General features: G+C 64.7%; 5 protein-coding genes across 5 annotated transcripts; all 5 read left to right on the top strand.

The window, feature by feature from the left end:
- Window positions 1–657: 657 nt before the first annotated feature.
- On the top strand, window positions 658–5,718 carry LMXM_07_0690 (putative protein kinase; the record flags this gene model as incomplete). Its single annotated transcript, XM_003872167.1, has 1 exon — window positions 658–5,718. One exon carries the CDS (start codon window positions 658–660, stop codon window positions 5,716–5,718), a length of 5,061 nt encoding a protein of 1,686 aa, XP_003872216.1.
- A 1,303-nt stretch (window positions 5,719–7,021) lies between these two features.
- On the top strand, window positions 7,022–9,760 carry LMXM_07_0700 (topoisomerase-related function protein-like protein; the record flags this gene model as incomplete). The annotated part of the gene is made up of 1 exon (XM_003872168.1): window positions 7,022–9,760. One exon carries the CDS (start codon window positions 7,022–7,024, stop codon window positions 9,758–9,760), a length of 2,739 nt encoding a protein of 912 aa, XP_003872217.1.
- Window positions 9,761–10,598: 838 nt separating this feature from the next.
- On the top strand, window positions 10,599–11,162 carry LMXM_07_0710 (putative caltractin; the record flags this gene model as incomplete). Its single annotated transcript, XM_003872169.1, has 1 exon — window positions 10,599–11,162. One exon carries the CDS (start codon window positions 10,599–10,601, stop codon window positions 11,160–11,162), a length of 564 nt encoding a protein of 187 aa, XP_003872218.1.
- Window positions 11,163–12,649: 1,487 nt separating this feature from the next.
- LMXM_07_0715 (hypothetical protein) lies at window positions 12,650–14,392 on the top strand (the record flags this gene model as incomplete). Its single annotated transcript, XM_003872170.1, has 1 exon — window positions 12,650–14,392. One exon carries the CDS (start codon window positions 12,650–12,652, stop codon window positions 14,390–14,392), a length of 1,743 nt encoding a protein of 580 aa, XP_003872219.1.
- Window positions 14,393–16,312: 1,920 nt separating this feature from the next.
- Window positions 16,313–20,092, top strand: LMXM_07_0720 (conserved hypothetical protein; the record flags this gene model as incomplete). Its single annotated transcript, XM_003872171.1, has 1 exon — window positions 16,313–20,092. One exon carries the CDS (start codon window positions 16,313–16,315, stop codon window positions 20,090–20,092), a length of 3,780 nt encoding a protein of 1,259 aa, XP_003872220.1.
- Window positions 20,093–20,534: the final 442 nt, after the last annotated feature.

Raw genomic sequence — 20,534 nt, forward strand, 5'->3', positions numbered from 1 at the left:
CCATCGCAGTTCTCTCACCCCCTCTCTCTTCACCTTTTCTTCCCTCCACCCCTTCCGCGCTGTTATTGCTCCTGGGCAGGGCCTCGGCGCTGAGCCATGTCAGGTGATCCGCTGATGATGCCGACATCCTCGGCGCCGTCTGCGCCGTCGCCACCTACCGCTGCCCAACATCCCCAGGCGCCATCGTGGAGGAGGTGGGGAACGAAGCAGACCAGCCGACGCGGTGCTGAGGGCGGTGGCGACACTACCACCGGCTCATCAGATTCTTCGGCGGCACCGTCGAGTGTGTCGGTGACAGTCGTGGTGCTGGCCGCGCTGACAGCTGCCACGGTCTCGGTAGCGTACAACTCCTATAAGGTGCGGAGCCGCAGCAGCCGCGTGTACCGTAGTCAGTCTACGACTCCTGGCCGCCCGTGCGCGCATCACGGCGAGGCTTCAGATCCTTCGCACACGGGCGACATCGCGATGGACAATGCCAAGACTGCCCCACCCTTGTCGTCCAGCACCGCCAGGAGTGGTGCGGCAGCCTGTTGTCGCAGCAACCCACTCAGCGTCTGCGGCTCCACAGCAGCGCAAGCCGTCGCTGGCGAGAATCCGTCGTCGACTGCGGCATCATCCAGTGAGCTCGGCGAGGGGCGTCAGCGCGAGCAGGACGTGATGGCGCAACCGCCGTCGTTGGCGTCCGCCACGGATACCGCCGGGGACACTGGTGTGTATTTGGGCAACCGCGACATGCGATTTGCCCAGTGTAGTGCGCCGCCCTTGCAGATGGCGCACGACAGTAGGGCTGAGTTTCATGATCGGTGCGCCACACCAGCCGCTTCTGGCGCCCCATCGCGGCGGCCGCCACCAGAAACGCCCAAGGCGCTCCTCCGCAACTACTACGACTTGGAGCCGTACGCGCTTCAGGGTCTTGCCGGCGGCGCCCACGGGTGGAAACGCGTGTTTGGGCTGCTGAAGCCCGAGATGCGCAGGCGCAGCGCGAGGGACGAGGCGTGCGCTGAGGGCGGAGGTACAGCCGCTGCTGGCTTACCGGACTGCCGCGCGCCGGGTTCACTGACGCGCACGTACGATGGCTCCAGCGTTACCACCATCGAGAACGCGGTGCGACTGCGGGAGAGCCCCGGCGCGATTGCGCCGGCCGCCGCAGTCGCCGCGACGAGGTCACCGACGCGGAGCGCGTCTGCGGCAGCGAGCACGTATCGCAGCGGCGTCGTAAAAAGAGAGGTCTCGGTGGACAGCAGCGTGTCGGGGCAGCCGGCGGCGATGGGGAAGCCGTGCACGTCGCGGTGGTACGGCGACGACCAGAAGCCCTTTTCCGTGGCCTCAGCCCCCTCCCCCACAGCGAGCACGCCCACGCAGCGGCTGCAGCCACCACGGCTCTCCGTCTCGCCGGTTGCCGGGGCGCCATCGCCGCCGAGTCGCTTCCTCAGCTCCTTCTTTTTCCCTGTGCTACAGCACCTCAGCTTCTGCGTGAGCCGAAGTGTAGTCAGCGGCTCCGGAAACGGCACCACGACTGGTGAGGCAACCTCCGGGACGGCCGGGAGCGGCGTGCACACGGCGTCTACCACCAACACTTTCGCTACTTCAGCTGCGTTGGCGGTGGCGCAGCGCAATCTGCAGCGAGATATCTCCATCTTGGTGGCCACGACCGCTTCAGTTCGGCTGGGGGCCCCCGCGTCTCCGTCCTTCCCGGGCACCCATGTCCACACAGCGCGCTGCTCCGCCGTGTCGTCGGTGGCTGTATCTCCGCGGGCCGGCGCTACAGGGTCGTGCAAATCGCAACAGCAGCACGATGGGGTGACGGCAGCGGCGTCCTGCTCGTCGTTCGCCGCGCTGCACGCAAGCAACAGCCCCAGCAGCGGGCAGTGGAGAAAAGGTGTGGCTGTGGAGGACGAGGATGGGGCGGTGCAGCACGTCGTGGGGTCTCGTGCGTGCGTCATGTCGGGGGAGGATAAGCAACAACCGGGCATGCGCGGCAACCTTCGCCGTCAGAGCTTGGACGCCTGCCGTGAAACGCCCGCCAGCTCGCAGAACAGAGACCTCAGTGCCGCGTCGAGCGGTGCGGGTCCGTGCAAGCAGAGTACATGGGAGTCTGCGCAGGGGCGAAAGACGCCGCCGCACCCCGCCCCCTGCGTAGCGGCAACCGCGGCTGGCACCACGGCCGACAGCGGCGCATTACCGGCGTCACGCGAGGCGTCCTCCACGGAGGCACCGAACGCTGCAGGCACCGAGTCGGCAGGCGAGCCTGCTTCTCCCTCGACCATGGCTCACCGCTGCACCATCGCCGAACAGCTGGCCGTGTTGACGAGTCGTCGAGAGCAGCAACATCGCTATACCCAGCAGCTGCAGGCGAGCAGGAGGATGGCCGGGCTCGGCGCCGGCGCCGAGAATGCGCTGGCGTCTCCTCTGGCCACCCCATCGTCCCCTGCCGACGAGGGCGTTGGTGCGGCGTCGAAGGCCATGGATTTCTCCATTGCGGAGCTCAGCAGGAAAACCAACGGTATGCACAGCCCATTCGCCTGGGCTTCGCAGTACTACACGGACACGGCGTCAGGGGTATTCTACTCCTCCGTGCTGCAGCCGCACCACTACGAGAACCACGTCTACTCCGACGTCACGACGGAGGTACAGCAGTGCAGGCGAAGGCGTCAGCGGGACTGTGCGCCGAGTCTTGGCACGGGACCCACCGCTGCCTCGAAGGCGGGCGCAGAGGACGAGGATGTGGGGCATGAGACGCACACAACCACGTCGATGGCGACAGCAGCGGGCGCAGCAACAGCTGCGGCTACAAGCCGCTCTATGGAGCGGCCGCCGGCCGAGCCAAGTCTCACGGCTGGCGTCCAGCCAGCCGCAGCTCGCAAGGTCTCTGTGTCGGCAGGTGCCGCCGTTCTGACATCCGTTGTGGGCAACGTAGCCCCGCTGAGCCATTCAAAACCGGCGCAGCCCTCGAACGAGCGCCGCGTTGATGACTTGACCGTGAAGCACCAGGATGATGGCTCGGCTTCGTACATCATCTCCCTCACTTACCACGACAGCGAAGCCGGCACCTCGCGCACGGTGAACACGAGCGCGCTGCCGCCGCTGCGCCGCTGTGACGCCGGCGCGTCAATCCCGGGCCTCTCGTCTCTCTCAGGTGGCACAACCGTGCGTGCTGCCGCCCGCACGACACGCCCAACCGCGACGGCGACGCTAGCTGCGAGTGCCTCTGGTGCCGCGTCACCGGCGCACTCGCGCAGCGTCAGTAGTGGTGAGGCCGCTCACGCCTTCGCCGCAAGCTTTCCGCCTGCACGTCCCGCCACTGCCCCCACAACGGGGAAGCCACTGCTTCACTCGCAGCCGCATCAATCATCTGATGCAGAGGTCAACGAAAACGCGTCGACGACGCTTGGTCTCGCGCAGGTGACGAGGACAGGCGGCGGGCGACGGAGGCCGGCGCCGCGCAGGAGCATTAGCGTTGGCGGTAGCCTCAAGTATTGTCGCTCCCCGGCCGCGGAGGCGACAGCAGCTGGCTCAGCGAGCGTTAGCCCCTCGCGCGACGCGGCGGCGGCGGCGACGACCACCACCACTGGTAAGATAAACCCATTTGCTGCGCCGTTGCCGCCTACCGAGCCGCCGCATGGCCCCCGGCTGCGGGGTGTGGCGGGGCGCAACGGCGAGATGGCGATTGGCGCCTTCCTCGGTGGTGGCGCCTGCGGCAAGGTGTACGAGTGCCTGAACACGGAGACTGGGCAGGTGCTGGCCGCGAAGCAGATTGTCTTCGACGCGAAGGACCGGAAGCTGCGAGCGCGGCTGAGGCAGCTGGAGCTGGAGCTGGAGGTGTTGACGCTTGCGGCGCGTCACCACGTACGGTGGATTGTGGGCTTCTTCGGTGCTGAGAAGCGTGGCCATTCAGTTCTCATGTACCTCGAGTACTGCCAGCACGGCTCCTTGCTGGACTACATGGTGGAAGGCAACAGTACCGATGCTGCTGCGTGGAACACAAGCAGTGCCCTGGATAATGCTACCCCGCAACCGTCGACTGCCCCTGCCGGCCGTAGCGCAGGCGGTCACTTCGACGTAAATGGCGGCCCACCAGTCGCTGCGGTGGAGGCGTGGCGACAGCACACCGAGAGCGTGAGCGCAGACGCCAACTGCCCGAGTACGGGCTCCCCGCTTCTGGCGCTGCGCGAGGTGCGTGAGAGCCACACCGAGTCCGCTGCCGCACCAAACGTAAATTCCCTAAAACAGCGGCGGCAGCAGACCGCGGATGAAGGCCCCGCTGCGGCGCGGCATGTTCAGAGGGCGGGTGCAGCCGCAGGCCACACCTCTCCGCAAGTCCGCACGCGCCGGGAGGAGAGCGTCGAGGATGAGGAGTACGCTGCGCGCCGCGGAGGGGACCGCCCCTCTGCCGCCGCCGCTTCCGTCTCCTCGGCAGCCAGCTCCGTTGCCTTATCGAGCTCCGCGTTGGACATGATGCCGCTGAGCGAGGCGCTACACCCGCAGACGCCGTCCTTGTCTATTGAGCAGGCGCAGTGCTTCACGAAACAAATCGTCGAGGGCCTTTGCTTCCTGCATCAGCACAACTACGCCCACCTCGATGTGAAGACGGCGAACGTACTCGTCGCGGCAGACGACGAGTGCCGCTTGGCGGACCTCGGGTGCGCTATGCGCCTCCAGCCACCGCCACCGGCGTCGGCGTGGCAGCAGCAACAGGGACTGGCAGGGATGGATAAGGCGGTGAGGGGAGGCGCCAACGGCGACCTCGACGATGCCTTGTCGCCGCCCCCTTATCCAGTTTTGGTTGACCGAGACGCCATCACCGAACTTCGTGGCACAGCCCTTTACATGGCGCCAGAGATGATCCGGTTCGAGAGCCATGCCATCGGCAGTCCTGCCGACGTGTGGTCGCTGGGGTGCGTCGTGATGGAGATGACGACCGGCTGCGCCCCGTGGCGGCACATTGCGACGGACAAGCTGCGAGTGCTGTACCGAATCGGCTCAGCACGCGATGAGCTGCCGTTGCCGCCGCTCATAACCGCGTGGGCGGAGAAGGCCAGGGAGTGGTTGGTGCAGGAAGGCCTGTCGGCAACGGCTGATGCTGAGCAGCAGCAGGATGAGGTGGCAGCGTGCGCGATGGAGACGGGCGGCGCTGCTCAAGCACCTCGCAGCCGCTCAGCGTCGAACAAGGACCGTGAAGTCTGCGGCGTTGGCCGCGACAGCGATGTTGTCGGTGGCGACCTTGACAACGCGGTTTCGGACACGCTTGATGAGCCCTGCTCACAGCGCCGGCGCGTTGACCACGGCACGTATGGTGACGATGGCAGCTGCGTCGCGGAGTCGGCGGTGGATCGTGCTGGCAAGCATGGGCCTCCGCCTTTCAGTGTGGTGGACACGAGCTGCAGCGGCTGCGAAGTCACTGCCACGCTGCGCTCCTCGTCGACCTTGACCGCGGAGATGCCCGGTTCAGTGCGTACCCCTGGCACTAGCACTCGCGGTGGCACGTCATCCTCGTCTTTCGCGCGTGCCGCCTCTGCGACGGCCACGGGTCTGCTGCTCGGCGGATCGAACGCCGCTGACGCGGAGCGCCTCTTGCGCGAACAGCGCCACGCCATGCGTCTCTACGTGGCGCTGCAGGATTTCGTTGCGGTGTGCGTGAGGGTGCGACCAGAGGACCGCAGCAGCGCGGTGGAGCTTCTCCGTCATCCCTTCCTGACTCTCTGCAGGGATGATGTCTAGGAGGGACTGCAACGCGCGTCGTCACGCAGCGGATGTGGAGGGGTGGGACGTCTGGCCCTTTTCTTTCGGTGTGCTGTCCCCATGCTACGTGCGTTGGGGTGCGGACGCTGCTTCGCTCGCTCTCTCTCTGCCGTCGTGACGGTGGTGGCTGGCGGGAAGGCCGAGGACACTGATGCTGCCCTCTTCATCCCCTCTCAAACGGTCGATGGGCACAGTCATTGCCGCTGCCCATCATCATCCGCCGGCTGGCGCTGCCTCCATACCGGCGTGGGTCTCATCACCCCACCCCCTCCCCCGGTGACTGGGATATGCCGCGCTCTTCCGTGCTTCTCCGACATACTGCGCGCGGGGGGGGGCTGATGGGCTCTCCCCTCTTCCCTTGGGCGCCCCTGCAGCTCTGCCCGGCTCTGGGTGTCGTCTTGTCTTGCTCTTTGGGTCATTCGCGCGGACGTGAATTGCGCAGTCTCTTCGTGGTACCCGACACCTACCGAGACCGGCACCGACATTATATCCGTGCAGCGATGCCCGTGCATCGCCTCCGCTGCGCATCCGTGTTGTTGTAGCCGTTTTCTCGCCCGCGCCTCCGCATCTGTGGCCGCGCTTTGCTACGCGGCGCTGACAGCGTAAGCGCTAAGCGGAACGAAAGCTGCGCAGGGCGAGAGGAAGAGGTGCTGCCAAGAGGAAGACGCACCGCATTGTGGCGGGGGCACGGTGGAGCCTGCCCCGTGCCCGCCTCTCCTGCGCATCTCTCGCGCCCTCCGTTTGCCTGTGGCTCTTGCACAGGTGTGGCTGTTCTGTCGTCATCGGTGGTGCGCAGCGGAGTGTGCGGTGCTGGTGCGGAGGAGAAAGCGTGTGTATGCCGGCGTGCCGGTCTCTCCGCGCATGAGAGCTGGAGGTCGATGACGTCAGTCGGGACGGGGAAGACCAGCACACCGACACGCGCATACACACGCCTCCGTGCGCGACAGTGTTCCCATCCATCATCCGCACCCCTTCCCTTTCTTCCTCCCTTCCTTTACCTACACACACGGACACCCGCGTCAGTGTTGTCGCACCGCGGCGTTGCTTTCCTCATCGCCAGCCGTGCAACCACGCGCGTACACAAGTCCTTTCTCTCCCCCCTCTCTCCCTCTCCCTTCTTGGTCTGCCTGACCGCATTGACGCCATTTTTTGCTCCCGCCCTCCCTCCCTCTCTCTCGCCCCTCGCGCGCGTTCCGCGAAGGACACGTATATAAGGGGTGGTGGCGTGCGATCGGCAGCCCTTGATCGTTCCCGCGTCTTTCTCTTGCTCGCACGCATTGCCATGAAGCGCCGCGGCGGGCGTGTCGTGAGCTCCACGAGCACTGTGGTGGGCGCGTCAAGTGCTGCTGTTACTCCGGAAGCGCTAGGTCTTTCAGCTGCTGTCAATGGCCATGATGCGTCTGTCTCCGCCGCCGCCGCCGCTGCTGCTGCTGCGTCGTTGTCACCATCTGTGACGTCACCGACGACACCACTTGGGCGAGGTGCACCGCTGGGTTCGGGTAATCCTCTCGCTAACTCGAGCGCCACGGTGATGGATGTGCCGACGCTGGACATATTCGCGCGCTTCCAAAGCAAGCGGGGCGACTTTGATGAGGACTGGCTCCTGCTCCAGGAGGATCCCGCCGCGAGGGATGAGGTGCCTCGGATTGCCGCACACGTCGCGGACAAGCTTCGCCGTCACCAGGCGCAGCTTGGCGCCCACCGTGCCGCTGCTGCAGCGGATCGAATTCGGCAGGACAAAGACCGAGTGGTGCAAGCGCGTGTTGCGGCGAAGACGGTGAGTTCCGTCAGCGGCGACGGCCTCGACACCGTTGCGACGGAAGGTCCACGGCAGGCACGCCGTCAGCGGCGTCCCGAAACCTATGATTCTGCCGAGGACAGCGGCAGCGACGGCGCAGGCGCCGACGCGGACATTGGTACTGTGGCCCCTGACGACTACGGCGGTGATAGCGACGAGTACGTGCCTGAGGATCGCACGGCCTCGCAGTACAAGCGACCAAACAGCGCAAAGAAGGCGGCCGCCAAGGATGAGGGCTCTGCGGGCGTGGCTCTCAGCGGCGGCTCCCCGTCTATGAGTACGCCTGTGGGGCGCGCTGTTGCTGCTGCTGCTGGTGCCGGTGCTGAGGCCGCTTCTGTGAACCCACTCTCACCCTTATCTGAGGACGAGGAGCAGCTGGATACGGAGGCCCAGGACGAAGGCCTTACGGGCGACTACCTGAACTTCCGCCTGACTTCCGCGACGGGAAGTAGGGCGCTCGACGTCGATGCACTGCAGGCGACCGTGCATCTGCAGCCGTCTGCCTCTCGCGGCGAGAAAGGCAGCGTGAGGGACCGCAGATCCTCTCACAGCCAGGAGCCGCGGCGTAAGACACCACTATCGCCGCAGCAGGCGGAGCAAGATCGTGTGTTGGTGGTGCCGCTGTGGAGCATCGCGCGGATGGAGCAGCACGGCGGCTACTGTAGCGCCAGCCCCCTCATCGCCCTCCACCAGGAGGTCACGGACCTCGTCGACTACCTTCGCCCGACAGAGGCGGAGGTGACGATGCGGCGCTACATTGAGAAGGATATTGGCCGGCTGGTCGATCGGCTGTGGCCTGGCAGCTCGGTGCTCGTCTATGGCAGCATGTACACCCACCTGCTACTGCCGCTGTCGGACCTTGACATCACCCTGTTGGATGTGCCGGTGCCGGCGGAGGAGGCGCTCACCAGCTTGGCAAAGGAAATCAGCAGCGCGGGCCTGTGCGAGAACGTCTATCCGCAGGTGATTCTCAAGACGAAGGTGCCGCTCATTAAGTTCATCCACAAGGGCTCGCTCATTGACGTCGACATCAGTGTTGGCGCCGTGGACGGCAAGCGCAACTCGGAGTGCATCGTGCAGTACATGAACATGTACCCAGAGGCACTGCCGCTTACCTTGGTCGTGAAGTACTTCGTCACGCAGCGCGGCATGCACGAGCCGTACTACGGAGGCCTTGGCAGCTACGCCGCCACGCTGCTCGTCGTCGCCTTCCTGCGGCAGCACCCCATCTACACAACGCAGCCGGAGAAGCGGACCATGACGGGGCTTGGCAAACTCCTGGTCGACTTTTTTCGTACGTGCGGTCAGCATTGGAACTACCGAAGGGTAGCCGTGTGCCTGGCGAACTACGCCGTGCCGAGCAGCAGCGATGACGCGATGCCCGCGGACGTCCACGGCGAAGGCGACTTCCGCATTCGTGCCGACTGTGGCAGTCGGATGCAGTCACCGGTGTTGGCCAGTCCCCCGCGTGGTCCGATGGGGCCCGCGCAGGTGTGGATAGAGGACCCGGTCGATGCCTCTAACAACGCCGCCAGTTCACTGCGGTTTTTCCATTCTCTCTCCGCCATGTTTTCATACGCCTATCTTGCCCTGACGGCCGACTTCGACAGAGCCGCGGCGGACGCGTCGCAGCCGTCGTCGCCTGCGCCGCCATCGTCTCCGTCATCGCCGTCCTCGAATGACATCAGTCGCCGCCCGACGCTGCTCTCGCGCATCTTCCATGCTGATGCGGAGATGGTGTACCGTCGGCGGGCCGTGGCCGCGACGTACAAGCGGCTGAACGCCGAGATGCCGGAGTACATGAAGGAGGTTCAAGACTTCCGGCGCGATGAGGACGCGGCGATGCTGCGGCTCAACTGTGAAAGTGTAGCGCACAGCTGGCGCGCGCGACGGCTACTGCGGCGCGACGGCGATGCCTTCGTGTTCCCACAGCAGCGGAACGTCACGTCACTGGAGGAGCGCTTAGCACTTTCCCACCTGCGAGGGTCGTCCTCGCCACCTCCGACACCGGCGTCGGAGGTGGGCATAGCGAAGCGCCAGCGCGAGGCCGAGGATGCGGGTAGTCAGAGAAAGGCGCAGAGAAACCGCCGAGAGGGCTCTGCGTTGCCCTCTCGCAGCAGCTCGCGGTCGTCGTCGCCCTCCACCGGCTCAGAGAGCAACGCCAGCTCGGTGCGCGTAGATGTGACGAGAAGGACGGAGCGGAGTCGAAAGCTGCGACGGTAGTGAAGCAGCCCCCCTCCCTCACCCCTGCCTCCGCCCTTCGAGAGTGCGACGATGACGGCCCTACACCCGCGCATAACCGTGATGGAGGTTTCCGGACGGCAGACCAAGAGAAGGGTAAGGAGCCCTGAAGATGGGTTGGGGACGGGTTGGTGTCGATGCGACGGCGTGTCGTCATGGTGGCTGACGTAAGTGTGCGCACGTGTGTGTGTGCGCGTGTTGCTCTCGTTTTTTCATCTGTGTAAGCCTTCAAGAATGGCGCAAGGGAACCAGTTGCTGAACGCGCGCCAGACACGACGCAACACGACTTCCGCGCAGCGACCTCCTTTTCTCTAACCCGCCCATGCACATCCATGCGTTGTGTTTCTGTCCGATGCACCATCTGATGGACACGTACGTGTGTCGCCTCAACGCAAACCCCTTTGGACGTGGTGAACCCCGTTCTCTCTGTCTCTCTCGGTCACCCGCCCTACCTGTCGCACATAGTCGTAGGCACGCACGGTCAGGCGCGCGCATACGGACTGCAAAGGCATGACTGTACTCCGTTCTCTCCTCCCCGTCATCTCTAACCACCTTGTCTACGTGTATGTGCGTGTCTACGTACACATACGGCGGTGGCTCTCCTTCTCTCTTGTGCACGCACACACGCACACGGGCCAAACTGAGAAGAGGTGATCAGCCACGGCACTCAAACCTTTCCCCTTCTCCCCCTCTCCCTCTCCCGACTTCCCCCCTTCCACCTCCCAAGTACATCGCCACTGTACACAACATCCACACGGACAGACACGCAGAAGGACGCACAGCTGTCCCTTGTAGAAAGCAGTGGAGCAGCGCGGCAACAATGAGCTTCGCGAGCACCACGGCGTTGAGGCCGAGCACCTCCACATCCAACGCAAACACCGAGCTCAGCAAGGACCAGTTGGAGGAAATCCGCGAGGCGTTTGACTTGTTCGACACGGATGGCAGCGGCACGATCGACGTGCGGGAGCTGCGCATTGCCATGCGCGCGCTCGGCTTCGAGCCCCGTAAGGAGGAGCTGCAGCAGCTTATCAACAGCGTCACCGGTGGCAGCGGCTGCGAGGGGACCACTACGCGGCTGCCGAGCACCAGCAATGTGAGCGCGCCCAGCGAAGTGATCACCTTCTCGCAGTTTGTGCAGATTATGAAGCACAAGGTGTCCCAACGGGACTCGCGGGAGGAGATGCTGAAGGCGTTCGTGCTCTTCGACACAGAGGGCACGGGCAAAATCTCGTTCCAGAACTTGAAGCGAGTGGCGGTGGAGCTTGGCGAGAACATGACGGACGCCGAGCTGCAGGAGATGATCGACGAGGCGGACCGTGACGGGGACGGCGAGGTGAGCGAGGAGGAGTTTCTTCGCCTAATGAAGAAGACCTCGCTGTACTAAGGGCGCCAGTGCAGCGGAGGCGGCGGCGGCGGCGCGGAAAAAAAATGTGCGCACGCCAGCGAACCTGCGGAGCGTTGAGGGAATCAACTCGTGTGGCGGAGCGGCTGGCACTCAACTACATGTATGTGTATGTCTATGTCTGTGTGTGTGTGTGTGGCCGAACCCCCCCCTCCCCATACCGTACGGCGCACTGCTTCTCCGTCCTGCTGCTCGGCTACTGTTTGATGGGTGGTGGTACGTTGGCGAGCTTTTCTGTAGACGTCCATCAGCAGCAGTGGCGACGCTGTGTGCGGCGAACAGGCGAGCGAATCCCGACGATCCTCCCTTTCCCCCCTCCCCCCTCTGCCCTTCCGCGCACACACAGGGCCACACCCACATACGCGCACACACAGAACAGAGCAGAGGCGAATGGCGAAGAAACGTTTTGATGTAAATTATCACGCACGTATGTGCCGTGTGCGCGTGTGCTCGACCTTGGCAGCTACACGGCCCGCCGTTTACTTCCTCTGCGCGTCTCATCAACTTGCTTTTCTTCGTTCGCTCGTGCGGGACTGTGCCACATACTGTGTGCGGTGCGCGAGAGGGCAGTTGGGGAACGGCCGCGGGTGTTTGCGGTCTGTGAAGGCGAGTCTGCCTCTTCCAGCTCGCCCGCCCGAACCACCTCCGCCCACGCCCTGCACGGCCCCTCCCCCCTTTCGCTGGACTGCTCTGCCGCCATTCATGCACAGCCAGGCAGAAAGTCGTGCGCCTGTGCGCAGTGCGCAGTGCGCAGTGCATGTGTGTGGGGGGGGGAGGTGTACGCCGGCGCCACCTCCCTCCTTTGCTCGCACGCGGAAGAGAAGGGAGCGGGAGGGGGTTCGGGGGAGAAGCGGATGACTTGCAGAACGGAGAACGTGCACAGGTGGTGGTCATCGTAGTGGTGATGCTGCCCAGCATCTGCCAAGGGCCGTTGCGGCACTCGCACGCGCCCACGCGGATGACCTCCACCGTTGCCCCTCTCCCCCTTTATTGTTGGCTCCGCGGGTCTGTGCTTATGGTAGTGCGCTCACCACACGCACACACGTGTGTGCCGCCTTGCGGATGCCCCGCATCCTGATCCTTCTCTTCCCCCCACCCGTGTCTCTTGCGCCCTGCTACTTCTTCGTATATTGACTTCCTGGTCTCGTGCCGTCGGCCTCAGCAGACGCCTCTCGCCAGCGTGCCAGCGTGCCTGCAAGTCGTTGTGTGCTGATGCGTGCTTGGTGGCACTGAGTCCTGAGGGCGCGGCGGGGGCAACGAATCACAGTTCGGTGCCTTTCTTTGTATAGATCTCTCTTCTCGTTCTTCCTCTCCTCATCGTTGCCTGGGAGAGGTGGTGGTGGTGGTGGTGTTGCTGCGGTGCAGGGGGTGGACGTTGCTCTGTGCACCACCTGCAAGATAGCCAGACGCGTTCAAAGTGTGCGGTGCCACTGCCTGGCACGCTGCTCGGTCTACTACTCACAGTCACCATGGATTCTGCCTCTGACGCGTGCCGCGAACAAGTTCGGCGCATCCAGGCAGCCCTGCGGCGCTTGGGATGGCACCAGCGCACCGGGGATCGTGGTGCATCCCTGAACACACCTGTTGACAGCACGGCCAATCCAAGCGACCCACTCACCGCATCGCCGATGGTGACGATGCGGTCAGCGCTGGCAAGAGCAGAGGCTCGAGCTGGCGGCGAGGCAGCTGAAGTGACGTCGCCGCGGAAGAGCATCGTGCGTGCGCCGCCTACCTCGGCACCACTGGGAGTGCTGGGTGACCGTGATGTGAACCGGGGCGCTTGCGAGTGCCGCAGTGGCTGCCTCACAAGTTCGGCGACAGCCTGTGGCGCTGTCCACGGATCCACACGCCCTTGCTTGCAGGTCCTGCAGCAGCACCACGACAGCTCTGCCAGAGCAGCAGCGCCACCTATTCACCGCACAGCAGAGCCTCGCACGTTTCTTCGGGTCGTGTGTGATGGTGAGCGCGGCTCGGCCCAGACAGCAGCTGATGCTCTGGCGCGCCCCTCCTCAGACTCGCTACCGCTGTCGTCCGCGGGGGGTGTGGCGGGCGCCGATGCATTCGACGATCTCATTGCAAGGGCCTGGGGAAGAGCGGAGATGGCGACGACAGTAGGGGCGGGGGGCGTGGGTGGCATGTGCTCCACGACCACAATGCCTCACAGCGGAGCCGGTCGTCACTGGGGTTGTGACGGGTGTGCCGCTCCTCCCGATGCAGCGCCGCCTTGCACGGCGGGGGTGCGGCATCCGGCGACGTCCTCCGGCAGAGTGGCGACCCCTTCTGGCGTGTCCGCGGCGGTATCGTCAATGTTGCCGTTCACGGCAGCGCAGCCTCCACCGTCGATGCAGCTCCACGACGACGGTCGCTCGAACAGCCATCGGACATCACAGTTGAGAGCCCCAACCACTCGCATAGCATCGCTCGTCGGTGCTGATGCTGCCTCCTGCTTCAGCACCCGTGCCGATCTCTCTAAGGATGCACTTTATGCCGAAGTGCGCCCGTCAGCCACGGCTTCCCATGCCCCGCCTTCACCGCCATCACCAAGGCATGCCTTGGCTGCGTCGCGGCTCCAACGGCGTATGCTACGCGCCGTGCAGCTGCTGGATGGCGCCTTACATGGCTCCAGCGACGGTAGCAGTGGAGGAGCCGCTACGAGAAGACTCGACAGCCTTCATCAGATCCTCCTGACACTGACCGACTCCTGCGGGCAGCCACTTGCGCTGCCGAGTCGTGCGACAAGTGCCGAGCTGCGTCGCTTGCGGAAGAGACTTGTGCACGAGCTGCTGCTTGGGAATCAGACACAGGGAATGTTGCGGCGCTCTTCGACGTCGTCGCGGGTGGCTTCAAGGCCGTCACCGCCACCTACTCCTCACGTCGCAATCGACGACGACTTCGCAGGCGACGGTGAGGCCGACGCACGCAGCGGAGGTACCGTCCGCCTGGACGATGTGGCGGATGACGTGCATCGTGCCAACCGTCCTCCGTTCCCCACATCAGACGCCTCTTCCATTTGTGTCGCGAGCACTCGCTCCGACATGCCGACCCCCACCGCCGTCGCGGCTGCGCCCCCGCCTGCGCCTCCTCCATCGTCAGCCTTGGACCCGTACACGGAGTCGCAGCAGCGCTTTCAGCGCGAGATCGCAACGCTGCATCAGGCGCAGCAGCGACGGCTGCAGCTCCAGCTCCAGCGGCAGCGCACCCACGCCCTATGATCAAAACGTGCCAGCGTGCAACGTTGAACAGGAGGAAGGGAGGGAAAGGGGCGTGGCGGCGTTGTCTAGAGATGGCGCGCACATGCCGCCAGACGGAGCAGATCACCGGTAAGGGCTGCTGGTGTGCCTCTTGCGCCATCGAGGCCTTTGAATCCCAAGAGGAGGTGATGTGCTCCTCGCATCTTGCTCGCCTTCCCTCGCACACACACACACACACACACACACACACACACAGATCTGCACGCCTTCGGACATGGCGCGCGATGCCACACTGCGACAACCGACGGAGTAGGAACGGTGTCCGCTGTCGACTGCGGCGCCCAAGAAGAACGCAACCCCGAAGGGGGGGGGGCCAGTCGCCGAAAGTGGAAGCGACGAGGAAACGGAACACTACAGGGGCACCATCGGTGCCAGCGGCCGCATCCGGTGTCATGGGAAGGCAACATAGATGGGTGCCATCATGAAAAGCAGCCGATGCACCCAACCCTCTCTCCTTCCCGCTAGAGTTAGGCATGCTCGCTCATGCAGAGGTACTGCAGTGATATGACCCCAATGCTCCTATTCCCGGGCTGCCCTCTAAGCGGCGGCAGCAGCGGCAACGACGACGACCGCGGCGCGGAGGTTCGTCTGCCGTAGGTTCAGCACTGCAGCAGTGATGTGAGGCAAGCGCTGTCCCCGATGTCACTGGGGGTGCTGTCGGTCGCACAGTGTGTCACTTGGTGGACAGCAGCGCTGTAGAGCAAGTGGATGCAATGGACTGTCTGCTCTGCGCTCGGCAGTGCCCTGCGACGCATGCGCGATGTTCAGCAGCCGCGCGAGGGGGAGGAGCCGACACTGTGCTGCTGATGATCTCTGCGCTTGCGCATGGCTTCGGGGATGGATGGCGCACACGACCTTTGCGACATATGCCCATTCTCTCGACTCACCTTTGCGCGGCAGGCACCGCCCAACGGCCGCTTGTGGGCGTTTTCCATGTCTGCCCTCTGCGCGTGGCTCGTCTCAGCCATCGCAGCAGCGAGCCGGTGCGCATCAGAGAGGCGCTTGCGAACGAAAGAAAAATGAAAAGGGGTCGACTGTGCAGCGTTACGCCAGGCTTGACGCTACTTTGGGTCGTGGCTGAGGCGCGGATGTCGTCTTGCCCGTTGCAGGCGTGCATGCATGCGAGCTCGCTATCGCATGATAGCGTTTTTCGCGCCAGCGGCTTGCGTGACTTGGCGTCTGCTTGTGCGCCTCTGTGCACTGTACAGCATGCATGTGTGCATGTATGCGGACAACAGCACGCTCCGGACAACAGTCATGCACACCCTCACACACGAAACGCCAGCTGCTTGATATTGGCAGCCCTTTAGTTGAGGCTGCCTTCTGCCCCCCCCCCCCCCCCTCTACCGAACGCGCTCCAAGAGAGGGAGGGGCCCAGGGCACTCGCTTGTGCTGGTGGAGTTGGGGGTGGTGGTGGAGGGCAACTACGTCGGCGACAACGCCGAGGCGGTCATCCTGGGCTGATCCCCACCTCCTTCCTCCTGAAGCTGGAGGAGGAGGAGGGGAGGGGGACGTAGGCGGAGGAGGGTTCGACTTACCCGTGGTGCTCCACCGCCGTTTCATGTGTTTTCTCGGCCTACTCGTCATCTTCGCGGCTTCGCCTCTCGTCTCTCCGTCTCTGTGTATAACTTAGCGTAGCACTCAGTGAAGCTCGCCGGCTTGCTTGTGACTCGACCTGCCCAGGCACGAGGCCCGCGCGCACGGTTCTCATAGCAGTCACAGTCAAGCAGCGCGGCACTCTCGTGCACTACCACCCGAAGAGGGTCTCGGTGGATCAGTGAACCTGCAGGGCGTCACCGCCTCCGTGTACGACGTCGTGGCCACCCGCCCCTCCCCCATTCAACTTTTCACCCGTGACCCGTCGAGGTTGAGAGAGAAGCGATGCAGGCCAGTAACCCTCTCTACACAGCCGACGAGCTGTGCACCATCATCGCAAAGATTTTGCACGTTGTCGACAACGCCGAGCGCCGCCGAAACGAGGCCGAGCTCACGGCTGCGCTTCAGCAGCCCCCAAACGTGGGTCACTTGGTGACGATCCTGTGCGGCACCCCGGATGGCACACCGTCCACGGCGTCGGCCGGCGTTCGCCAGATGGCGGCTGTGCTGCTGCGCAAGCGCATCTTCTCTCTATGGCGTGTGCTGACGGCGGATCAGCAACATCAGCTGCGACACCTCCTCCTGCAGCGGCTAGGCGACGAGACGACACGTCCGGTTCGCTTCGCCATCGCCCATGTCGTGACTCGACTGGCAAAGGCAGACGCCAACCGTGGCGGTGACGGGTGGCCCGAGGTGCAACACGCCATCCGTGCTGCCGCGGACGACACCCGAGTGGAGATGCGCGAGCTGGCGATGGTGCTGCTCTACAGCTTTGGCGAGGTGTTCGCGGAGGAGAACGCTCTGAGCGGGCTGGCGGCCGAGTCCGTCGTGCGCGGCCTTGGCGACAGCGAGACGGTGGTGCAGGCAGCGGCGGTGAAGGCGGCTATGGTGCTGCTGCCGACCCTGCACGAGCACCCCACGGTGCGCAATGCGTTTCTTGCGCACCTCGTACCTACCTGCATTGGCTTGCTGGAGAGCGGCGCGGCGACGGAGGCCAAGGTGCCGCTGTGCGTCAGCGTCCTCGACCTACTCGAGCAGCTCTTCGGTGACCTGCCCGTGAAGAGGTACGGTGCGTTGGTCCAGGATCTGGCCCAGGCGCTGATGCGACTCATGGCGAACCCGCAACACCACCCTCGCGTCCGCGAAAATTGTGGGACAGCGTTGGGCCAGCTGGCGACGCTGAAGCCGAAATTTGTGGCGGCGCCGGCTCTGCTGGAGCCGCTGGTGCAGGTGTGCCTCGGACTCATGTCGGAGGACAACACCATCTCCATCTCGGACCAGGGCAGCGGCGGCGTGGAGGACGAGGACGGGGATGACAGCGACGACGATGCGGACATGCTGCACGTCACGTCCGCCTGCATGGTGGGCTGCCAGCTGCTGAGCGCGCTTGCGACGACGGTGCCCAGCAAGGCGTTCACGGCGGCGCTGCTGCCGTACATTTCGAGGGTGACGGACGCGCCGGCGAGCGTGGACGCCCGCACCCGCAAGGCCACGATGATCGCACTCGCCTGCCTTGCCGAGGGGCACGCTAGCTATCTGCGTCGCCGTGTCGGGTACGTGCTGACGGTCACGCGCGGCTTCCTGTGCGACGCGGATCCGGCCCCCCGTGAGGCCGCCGCCTTTGCCCTTTCCTCCTTTTGCAGGCACCTGCAGCCCGAAATCCTGCTGCACCACGAAACGTTACTGCCGATGGTGGTGCCGCTGCTGGAGGACACGAACGACCTTGTGCGCCGCCGCGTCGCCCAGGCGCTGGACACCCTGTGCGAGAACCTGCAGGAGAACCTCGATCGCTACGTGCCGACGCTGCTCCCGGCCGTGATGGCGGCCATCCCGATCAGCTCGCTGGAGACGCAGTGTCGTTTGTGCGGCGTGCTCTCGTCGATGGGCATGGCGCACTCGACAGCTTTCGCGAGCCGCGGGCCGGAGCTGCTCGAGGTGTTGCGGCAGCCCTTCGGGTTGAAGACACCGGAGACGATGGCGCTCCGGGCGCAGGCGACCGAGACAGTCGGCGTCATTGGCTCCGCGATGGGCCGCGCCGCCTTTGCCGACTACTTCCCCTTCTTCATGCAGGAGGTCGTGGCGAACCTGCAGACGCGCCACGCAGCGGTGCGGGAGCAGAGCTTCGGCTTCCTGGCCAACATGTGCGAGCTGTTTCGCGAGGACTTCGCGCCGTACCTGAGCGACTCCATCTACTGCGCCCTAGAGACGATCACCGAGGACCGGGCAGTGTACAAGAACAAGCACCTGCTGACCAGCGACGGCGGCGGTGACGCGCTTGCTGGGTTTGCTGCCTGGAAGGACGACGGCGGAGACGATGACGAGAGTGACGAGGACGGAGGCGACGACGCGGAGGAGATTCACCTGCGCGTGCGCACCGCTGACGTCGAGGAGAAGTCCTCTGCCGTGTACTGCGTCGGCGTGTTTGCGGATGTCATGATGGGCCAGCTCGGGGAGGCACAGACGACAGCGTGCTGGGAGGCGCTGACGGGGCTGGACTCGCACTATTACCCGAACATTCGCTCCAACGCCCTCGTCGCGCTGGCGAAGCTCGCCAAGGCGTCTGCCGGTCTCCCAGCAGAGGAGATGCAGGCCCGCAGCCGGGCCGCCATCGTAGCGGGGCGCACCGGTGCCGCTGAGAGCAGCGGCAGCCTCGTGCAGGATGTTCTTCAGCTGCCGGTTCGCGACCGCATTGATGAGTTGCTGAACCTACTGCTTCGCACGATCGAGGAGGAGGACGCGGAGAGCGAGGTCGTCGGCGCCGCGTGCGAGGCGGTGTCGATCGTGATGGATTACTTTGGCACTCAGTGCGCCGTCGACGGCCCGGATGCCGTTCTGCGGGATGTGGTGCAGCTGCTGCGCGGGACGATGCCGTGCCAGCGCCGCGGCGACGAGCTTGAGGACGACGACGAGTGCAGCGAGGACGACGACGCCGAAAACATGAGTTATGAGCAGTACCAGCAGCTTCGACAGCAGAAGGGTAACTCTACGAGTGCGGACAGGGCGCACCACCTGCAGGGCAGAGACCCGTTCTTTTGGCGTGCTGACGAGGCGGCTGAGGCCCAGGCTTCCGCGATTATGGCCTCGATGGCGCAGCATCAGCAGAACGGTGACGCGGCGGCTCCGCCGTCCTCGCAGCTGCCGTCCGCGGCTGCGCTGCCACCGTGGTACACGCTTGTTGCACCAGAGATGGTGAAGCATGGCGTCCACCTGCCCGAAGACCACGATGGGGTCGTCCTGGACGCTGCCGCAGAGATGCTCGAAAGCGTTGCCAAGGCGTACGGTGCGCTTCTGCAGCCCTACATGCCCTACCTGGTTCCTCTGCTCGCCATGCACGCTGACGTGGGGACGCGGCCCCCGGAAGGACTCGTGACCGCCGTGGGTACCCTCGCCACCGTGCTACAGGCGTACGGGTCTGTCGACGCTAATGGTGATGGTACTGCGTCGCCGGAGTCGGAGCAGCTGCTGGCGCCATTCGTCGAGGCAGCCGCGCAGCTGAGCTTCAGCGTCATGGCAGGCTCAGACGAGTCCACAGCGAAGGCGAACAGCGCGTACCTCCTCCGCATCCTTGTGGAGGGCTGCCCGAGCTTCTTCACACAGCAGCCCGCTGTTGTGCCGCAGTGCTTCCAGGCCCTCTGGTCCATAGTCGGCAACGAGGAGGACGAAATACCGGAGGCGGTCGACAACGCGGTCAGCGCCACCTGCTCTTTCGTCCGCTGCCTTCCCCTATCGCTGCTGCCCATCGATCAGATCATCCCTCCCCTCATGGCGCACCTGCCCATGAAGATAGATAGGGCAGAGAACCCAAATGCGGTGCGGGCACTGTGCTATCTGCTGGGGACTGACCACGTCGCCTCGACCGCAGCGGTGTCGAGCTGGTTACCGTCCGTGGTCGGTGCCGTCGCGAACGTGCTCGCCGCGGCAACCGTGGAGGATGCTGATAAGCAGCGCCTGGTGCAGCAGGGCGCGTCAGTCTTCGCGCAAGCTCACCCGCAGGCATGGTGGCAGCAGCAGCAGCGGGGCTTGTCGGACGGGCAGCGCGCGGTGCTGCAGGCATGGCAGCTGTGAAGTACAGCTCTGCCGAGGATCTCAGAGCGTGGGGCGGGGGTGGCGAGGGGCATGGGGATGGCGGACATGCCTCCTCTGCGGTCCCTCTCCCGCTCTCCTATACCGCCGCCATCACTGGAGACTCGCTGCCGACGTTGTCCTCACCTGCGGTCCCCTCTCTGGCGTGGGCGTCGGTACTTGAAGTGCGTTGTAACGCGTAACAGCATCGTCGATTAACGACGGGGATTTAAATGGAGCGTATGCGCCTATATCTCACTGGATTGAACACCCATCGACATGACCCTCCCCCCTCTCCGCCAACTCGCTCGCTCGCTCGCTCTTTCCGAATTCCTCCAACTGCTTGCTGCGACGCAGCCCTTCCTCACCGCCCACGATCGTGCGTTCGCGCGTGGCGCACGGGCGGCTATGGGGATCGTGAAAACTCTTCTGCTGCCGCTAGACG

This window comes from Leishmania mexicana, chromosome 7, assembly GCF_000234665.1.
Source record: "Leishmania mexicana MHOM/GT/2001/U1103 complete genome, chromosome 7".
NCBI lineage: Eukaryota > Euglenozoa > Kinetoplastea > Trypanosomatida > Trypanosomatidae > Leishmania > Leishmania mexicana.